This window comes from Euwallacea similis, chromosome 11 (genome assembly GCF_039881205.1).
Source record: "Euwallacea similis isolate ESF13 chromosome 11, ESF131.1, whole genome shotgun sequence".
In the NCBI taxonomy this organism is placed as follows: domain Eukaryota; kingdom Metazoa; phylum Arthropoda; class Insecta; order Coleoptera; family Curculionidae; genus Euwallacea; species Euwallacea similis.
In genome coordinates, this window is record NC_089619.1 from 182,652 (window position 1) to 191,772 (window position 9,121).

At 32.9% G+C, this 9,121-nt stretch overlaps 1 protein-coding gene and 1 pseudogene across 1 annotated transcript in view; both read left to right on the forward strand.

Moving 5' to 3' along the window:
- The window catches only part of LOC136412297 (uncharacterized), a gene marked incomplete at its 3' end in the record, with an annotated part of 8,038 nt that extends 3,600 nt beyond the window's left edge, over positions 1-4,438 (forward strand). Inside the window, exons 2-3 of the mRNA XM_066395327.1 lie at positions 3,704-3,770; positions 3,833-4,438. Coding sequence (XP_066251424.1) covers positions 3,704-3,770; positions 3,833-4,438 — 673 coding nt within the window. The remainder of the gene's footprint in view (positions 1-3,703; positions 3,771-3,832) is intronic.
- A 2-nt stretch (positions 4,439-4,440) lies between these two features.
- Positions 4,441-5,680, forward strand: LOC136412298 (adenosylmethionine-8-amino-7-oxononanoate aminotransferase-like; annotated as a pseudogene).
- Positions 5,681-9,121: the final 3,441 nt, after the last annotated feature.

Sequence of the window (9,121 nt, forward strand, 5' to 3'; positions counted from 1 at the left end):
GAGTGTTCCATTTTCGTTGTAATCGTGAGATATCTCGGATATTAGCAAAGATAGAGAGATGCCGTTTTCGCGAACTTTTATCACTTTTTAGTGAAACTAACGATGACGTTGACAGAATAGGTCCAGCCATCTTAATTTTTACACTACAGGGCGTTTTTGAAAATATTGTTTTTTGGCCCCCCCCTATAGTTTAACTACGCGTCAAGTTATTGAAAATGTAAAAACGGTGTCAAATAGAGATTTTTACGTACAATCCAGTGGCGTACTCAAATTTTATTTTTAATTTATAGTTTTCGAGATATGAATCAAACTTATGTTTTTTTTTATAATGGGACACCCTGTACATTTTTACCTATTCTGATTCCCCTAATTTTTCTCATTCTAAAAATATAAAACTCGATATAGTTATGTAGGTTTTTCTAACGTTGTCTAGGATTTGATTAAATGTATTAATATTAACGCATACACTGTTTAGATTTCTGCTTGCGGATAATAGATTCAGATGAACCACTCGAAAAAAAGAGGATCCTTTAAATTCGGGGCGCTCTTAAATACTAAATCTAAGGATAATAAAACAATGTCGTACCCTGGCTAGAGAGTAATTCTTGATTTATGGCACCACCTGCGACATTACAGTAGTACTGGTAACACCTGGTCTGTACTACCAAATATCAAACGATTGCAAAACCCTCTTAATTAACGAGAATACCAGCTTGTGACATAAATAGGCATCCTATAGGATACATCAGCCTCCTCGCAGTTCTTTTCATCTTAGATCTAACAAGACTAACTTAATTAACAATATTAACACTATCACTATGTACAACTTAGCGATTTCTTGATCGTGCCTCGACTTTATTGTAACATAGAGAAGTTTCTACAGATATACAAAAGGGTTAAAGCTATCTGACTTGTGAATCCTACAGTTACTTCAAATAATAGTGTGACAAATTGACACTTTCTGCTAAAATAGTTACTAGAGGAAGCCATATTTAAAATAATAGAATACTTAACTTATTTATTGACATTTGCAGTTGTCAGAATTGTATAATATAACTGCAGTTGTGTTAATGTTGCATTTATATTTCTATTATGCCAGCAAATATGAATGATAATCAACAATATGAAAACTATGAACATTATGATATGCTCCAAGTTTTTGCAATTTGTCAAGAGAATTCCAACGAAGCATCTAAACTGTATTTTAACATGTAAATATAATACTAATTGACCTATTTGTTAACTGCCATTTATATCTTTTCACTGTCTAAAATTAGGTATCTAGAAAGACGCCAACCAAATAAAATAATTTTTTCGAGATTACGGCAAAATTTAATAAACTTTGGATCTTTTAAAAAATCCAGAAAAAAGTATACAATAAAGAAAACGGAAATGATGAAGAAATTAATGCCTTGGCCAATGTCAATTTTGAAGAAGTAACTTCATGCAGGAAAATCGAATCGCAAATTGGAGTCTCAAAAACTAGAGAGCAAAAAATTTTACATAAATATAAATTTAAACCATACAAATGTAAAGTTGTTGAGAATCTGCATCTTGAAGATCACGAAAAACGCTTTAGATTTTACCGGTTTTATTTAGAAAGAATCAATCCAATTTTCGCCCAAATGAAAGATCCAAATTTTTGTCGCCAAATTATATAGAGCGATGAATCTTATATATCTAGTGCTGGAATATCAAATATTCATAATAACAAATACTAGACACGTCAAAGTAATCATGTAATGCTACCTCGAGAGCGGCAAGGACGATTTGGATTTAGTGTGGCATGCTTTATACTGGAAACAAAGGTCAAATATGAAATCTTTGAAACAACTCTGACTGCAGCACGATATGTAGAAATATTACAAGGCATATTACCTGAGTTGTTAGAGGATACCCCATTAGCTCAACAAGATGGTATATTTTATCAGCAAGATTAAGCCCCGCCTCACAACTCAAGGCACATAAAGGCGTTTTAAGGTGGACACTTTTCTGAAAAATGGATAGGAACGCACGGACTTGTGCTTTGCCCACCCAGATCACCTGATCTTTCAATCTTAGATTTCTTTTTATGGGGATATTTAAAAAACAGGATTTATCAAAGACAACACGAAAATATGGATAGTTTACGCATTGCTACATAGGAGGCTTTCTTATACCTATAAAGATATCTGGTAATAATTTTAAACGCCTTAAACAGAATACCTAAACTATGCGAAAAATGTTTAGACGTGAATGAAAATCAGTTTGAACATTTGCTTTAATTTGTATCATCATGCGGTTCAGAAAAATAGTAAATTTATTTTTATTAGTAATATATTTATGTTCTAAAAATAAAATGATATGTTGAGCTCTTTCATAATGCATACTGTTAATTAGATTTTAACTATGAATATAATTATTGACAATTATAATTGTCACTAATTACTTTGTTTTAAATATGGTCGCCTCTAGTAACTATTCTAGCAGAAAGTGTCAATTTGTGACACTACTATTTGAAATAACCATTTTGAGTTTTATATTTTTGGAATAGAGAAAATTAGGGGAATCAGAATAGGTAAAAATATACAGGATGTCCCATTAAAAAACATAAGTTTGGTCCATTTCTCGAAAACTATGAATTATAAATAAAATTTGAGTACGCCACTGGATTGTACGTAAAAATCTCTATTTGACACCGTTTTTACATTTTCAATAACTTGACGCGTAGTTAAACTATAGGGGGGTCCCAAAATACAATATTTTCAAAAACACCCTGTAGTGTAAATACTAAGATAGCTGGATCTATTCTGTCAACGTCATCATTAGTTTCACTAAAAAGTGATACAGATTTGCGAAAACTGGATCTCTCTATATTTGTTAATAACCGAGATATCACACGATTACAATGAAAATAGGACACCCTGTACATCAGCTACCACGCACATCACTATTAATATTAGGTGCAACAAATGATACAATCGTACCCCAGGAACTTATCTATGATAACTTCAATAAAGATGTTAAAATTGTTATACATAGCAGAGGTTACCATAGTCTAGGATTATGCGAATATCATTTTGTGTACGAGCAAATTATAAGTTTTTGTAATGGAATTACAAAAGAGATACATACAGGACAATTTTAGCAGAGTAAGCTCATCTTATGATAATGTAGCTTTTGTTCAAAAATAATGTGCTGCAAAGCTAATCAATTTGTTAAAAAGTTGTTTTCCTGAATTTCATCCACGATCTATTTTAGATTTGGGTATAGGTACAGGCTACATCCCAGAAATGTTGTTTAGTTTCTTTCTGCAAAGCAAGTTCACTTTAAATGACATATCACCTAGTATGTTGGCAAAAACAAAAGAAAAATTAGCAGTATATAAGGAAATTGCATTCGTCTTAGGCGATATGGGAACACTAGATTTTGGCTTTCACGATCTTACCATTTCAAACCTAGCACTTCAATGGGTGCTCAATTTAAAAAAGATGATAAAGAAATCATACAATAATTCAAATGTCTTGGTTTTTTCGTGTTTACTGGGTGGTATATTTAATGAATGGTCTAGAATCTTTACAAAATCCTTATTACCTGCACCAACTCATCAGCATCCATCTAAACAAAAATTAGAAAGCTATTTACTTCACTTGAAACCAAAAAAATATTTTTTTGACTGGCAAGAATTCACATTGTGTTTTCCAAGCGCAAGTAAATTTATTAGATACCTTAGGAATCTAGGAGCAAATCAAAGTAGCCAAGCAATTTTTTTTCCTGATCTAAGGAAGATCGTAAAAACCTATACTGGCAAGATTAATGTTACCTATAAAGTATTTTTTGGAATTTTAAGTAGATACAGATCTTTGTAACAGAAATAGATACCGACGTTGGTAAGACTACTATAAGCAGTTGGCTCTGCCTACACACTGGGTATTCGTATTTCAAACCCATTCAGACTGGAAGTACTCTAGGTACAGATAGTCATCAAATGAGCAATTTGACTAACGCCAACGTTTATAAAGAAAATTTTGTTTACAAAAGATCCCTATCTCCCCACTTGGCAGCTTCGCTGGAGAATGATAGAATTAATATCGACAGGATTAGCTTGCCCAAAACACATAACTTAATCATAAAGAGTGCTGGAGGAGCTTTAGTTCCAATCAATAAAACCACACTAATGGTCGATTTAATCAAAAAACTCGCCATTCCAACAATGTTAGTTGCAAGGTCTACACTTAGCACAATTAATCACACATTGCTCAACTTAGAAGCACTACATGCTAGAAATATTCCTATTTTGGGGATAATTTTAAACGGACTACTCAATCAAAATAATATTGAAGCAATAGAATTTTATGGTAGAGCACAGGTGTTAGCATCAGTACCCAAACTGCAACAAGTTGATAGAGAACATCTAATGCAAATACCATTCTCAAATCGATTAAAAGCTATCTTGGAACAATGAATTTAAGCGAACGCGACAGAAAAATCGTATGGCATCCTTTTACGCAAGGTAAAGTAGCTAAACTTCCAATTGCAATTAAAAAACTCATGGGTAATATCTTTATGATGAAAATAGCAAACCATACCTGGATCTGATTTCCAGTTGGTGGGTAAACCTGCATGGTCATGCTCATTCTAAGATCGCTCAGGCTATATATGAGTAAAGCATGACTTCGGAACATGTCATTTTTGCAGGTTTTACCCATGAGATACCAGATAAATTATCCAGATTTTTCTTTTCAGACAATAGTTCTACTGCCGTTGAGGTAGCACTAAAAATGGCCTATCAGTATTGGCGGAATCAAGGTAACCGTGAAAGAACTACTTTTCTGAGTTTTGAAGATGGATATCATGAAGATACATTTGGCGCGATGAATGTAGGCGTTAAGTCCGGCTTCCATGACGCATTTTCAAATCTGTTATTTTCTGTCTTAACAGTACTTTTTCAGAAACCTGGGACGAAGATAAAAAAATAGAAAATAAAGAGGAATATTCTCTTAAAGTATTAGAGGGTCAATTACATGCTGGTTCTCATAAAATTGCTGCATTAATTCTAGAGCTTTTGGTGCAAGGAGCAAGTGGCATGAGGATGTGCCGTCCAGAGTTTGTTAGAAAAGTTGTCAATTTAGTATACCAGCATGAAATTTTGATAATTTGTGATGAAGTTATGACCGGCTTTGGCCGTACTGGTACTTATTTTGCTCTTGAACAAACTCAAATTGTACCAGATTTCTTATATATTTCTAAAGGATTAACAGGAGGTTTTCTTCCGCTTGCTCTCTCAATTACTACCGAAGAAGTTTACTCGGCATTTTTAAGTGAAAATTTTACTAAAGCGTTTGCTTATGGTCACTCCTACACTGCCAATCCCCTGGGTTGTGCAACCGCAAGTGCTTCTTTAGACTTGTTAGTTAAACACGATACCATGGAGTCAATTAAGATGATTCATAGCATACATAAAAAGGAATTAGTAAATTTGTTTGAAGCTTGTAAGAACGTCGAGCGTGCACGTGTGACTGATACAATAGCAGCTTTTGATGTTCATGATGCACAAACACTAAAGATAATATTTTTAGAGCAAGGACTTTTAATCAGGCCACTTGGTAATTCAGTTTACTTACTACCGCCTTATTCAATAAGCACTTTTAAGCTTGAAGAAGCTTATAAGATCAGAAATATTCTCAGGATTTTTTCATAGTGACTTTACCAGACCTCGCTATTCCAAGAAAAACTCTTCTCACGCTTGCTGGTTTTTGTTGCTGGAAATGGTTGCATCGTTTGAATTTATTAATGTTATATACCGCCAAATTAATAGTTGCTCATATAAGAACCTCCTTCAACTTTACCCAACTCGGCACATATACTTTTTGAAACATTGCTGCAAGTAGAAAAAAACAGGTTACCCACCTTAACTTCTTTAAATTTGTTCCCAATCTCTACTTGATGCATAAGGTTTTTGTTATACTTCTTTCATCTACCGATTATCTTACCTACCGCCTTTACCTTTGCTAAGGTCAGAAACACGACTAGCTTCAGGACTTTCTAAGCTCGACTGTGGCAGGTCACCAAAATTACTGGAATCACTAACACCAAGCGATATAGGTGCTTCTACTAATCCATACCCTCCTCCTACTCTGTGATATTCTAATTCTAGATAAGTACGTAGTAATGGATCAATTTGTTCTCTATTTTGAATGTATGCTTGCAATTGCACATCTTGAAATCCCGGATCATTCCTGAATAATTGTAAAACGCTCACTCTTATGTTCTGAAAGTAATTTCTATCTCTGTTTGGTTGGCCTCTTCCAAGAAAATCGCGTATTATATTTATGATATTCTGCACTTGCCTAACAGGATTTTCGTTTAGAACTCGATTAATATCATTAGCATTTTCTAATGCCCATAAACCACAATTCCAACCATCTGTTTGCTGGCGAACAGAAACATTATTAATCTTGATATTATTTTCTTAGTTATTTTGAATGATATCGGTAATACCATCTGGAACAGCAGTAGCAGTTGAATTAGCATAGTACCCAACATAGTTCCCATTTTGATGTTCAATCACTAGTGTAACCCAATTAGTATTATTTAAAGTAATGATTAAAATGAAGTGGATAGGAATTAATGGGCCAATACAATGGCCTTTTAAATCCTTAGACCTAACCCCCTAGATTTTTTCCTTTGGGGAACACAAAAAAGTAAAATCTACCAAACTCCCTCTAGAAATATAAATCATTTAAAAGAGAAAATTACAGTAGCATGTGGAGATATCCAGGGAAATGTTGAGAGAAACAACAGGGAAGAAGGTCAGGAAAAATTTAGACAAATGCTTAGAAGTTAGAGGGGGGCATATAGAGAACTTTTAATAAGAAAATGTTTGTTATGTGTTATTTAATGTTAGTCTTGTTTAAGTTCGTTCTTAAAAAGTATTATTTAAAAAATTCACAGTTAAAATAGAAAAGTTTACTAGCTATTTCCTTTTATTTATAATAACTTAAAATGAAATCATATGATAAATTTACCTACTTTGATTAAATTGTAATTTTTTAAATTAAACAAAATACTCCTATTATACATACATGTATATTGTATTTATTCACAAATTAACTATAAAATGGTGCACTGTAGATTTGAAACAGAAAGTGGTACAAAAAAATTGTTCCGACAAAAATTGTTTAGAATAATATAAAATCTCTTGATATAGAAAAAAAAGTATGTTTCTGAGAAAAAATTGCTGATGACGTCACAGACGCCATTTTCCCACATTTGTAAAAATCTAGTTTTCAATTAAAAATAGACCTTAGGGGACCTTATTTAAGAATCCTTATTTAGATTTTTGTTTTCGGCTTCTGTTTTACTATAGTATGTTCAGGGCGCCAAGTTTGGATCACCCTATGCATACTCTTCTCTTCCTATTCGTTCTGGAATAGATATAAGACCTTCTACTCTCTCTGCTCCCGCATTAAATGTAAGAGGAAATAAAACCACCTCATTTCCAGAAGTAATAAGCAAATATCCTCTTTGCTTGTTTATAAGTTCTTTTATTCGATCTTTTGCGTTATTCTCCTTTTGTGTTACTTCTTCTGCATTACCAGCAAATCTTAATACATATCCAATTGGATGAGTATTTGGACCATTTTCTGTAGGTTGTCTTAATAATAAAAGATCTAATCTCTATTCTGTAATTCTTGTGAGTATTACCCTTTTTCCTTCTTCTTCCTGACTCCTTTTCAAACTATATTTTTGACCAACTTTATACATAGCAAGCACTTTATAAGGATTATCACTAACAAAAAATGTACCATGTAGTATAGAACAGAACTTATCCCCACTATTAACATTTATTGCATCCATAAGCAGCATCAATGCTCCAGAAATCTCTTAAAATAGTTCTCTATGCTAACTTACATTTTTCCAGCCATCATTCATAACTTGTTTCAAAGTATTATGCACATTTTCAGCATTAGGCACTTGTACAATATCACCATTATTTTGATTTTGATAATCGTGATATAAACCAAGGTAATTTGGTGGATCAATATCTAGCTCAAGTTGATTATTAAGTGTGCATGAAACTTCCCACACATGAACATCATTCCCATTAACATTAAGAGCTTGTAAATTGATGGCTTCTTATTATTGCGCATCATGAGCTCTAATATGAATTATAACTATATCAGAATTGACCATGAAAGACCATAGTTAAAGCACGATCACCATTATCATATCTCAATATATACTTTCTTACACGTACTCGATCTTCTCCTTCTTCCCACTCTAAATACTCTCTAACAAAAGCATTACTTCCAAAAACAAAGTCAGTTATGCAATCAAATATTCTATTATAATTCTCTGTATTTTTTGGTATTTGATTAGGAATATGTTGAAGCAAGAAATCTCTAATATTTTCTCTAATTTCTTCATTTTCCAAACACTCAAATAATCTTTGTACTAAAAGAAATCTACCCTGTTGAAGCTCTACTGTATTAACTACAAAAGGATTTTGATTGAAATTAAAATTTAATCCAACACAAACAGTATGCTCTGATGTAGTATGAATAGGAATAAATGAAGAATTGTGTAACCTTTCAGTGTAACCTATGGCACGGTTTAGTGCACTATGTGTGGCCATGTTATTTCTGTAGCAAGATTAACAACAATAGGAACATTTTCTCTTGGTGACATACAAGAAAAGCAACATGTGAGTTTCTAGGAGATAAGTTAAGATCGATGCCTATTGTGTAGCGATGACTAAAATTTGCTAAAAAACCTAATAAAAACCCGTGACTCTCAAATTTTTTATTACGATTTTCAATATTATTTTCTAGCGCTTGTCTGCAATTATCATAGATATCAGTGATGTATGGCAAAACATCCCTGTGCCTTCTACGTTCCACATTTTGTCTTTGGTTATTTGCTAGTATTCCCATAAAGTTGTCAATCCTTTGTTGACCTTATACTACCTGTGCAAAATTGACTGATCTATCAATTTGTCTAAGCTGATTTTATTTGAGTTGTCTTCCTTTTATTTCCTGAATTGTCAATCTGTGATCTCCTAAGAATTGTCTAAGAAGACTAATCTCAGATGCTGAATACTTGGCAAATTTATCTCTATATCACTATAGGTGTAAGTATT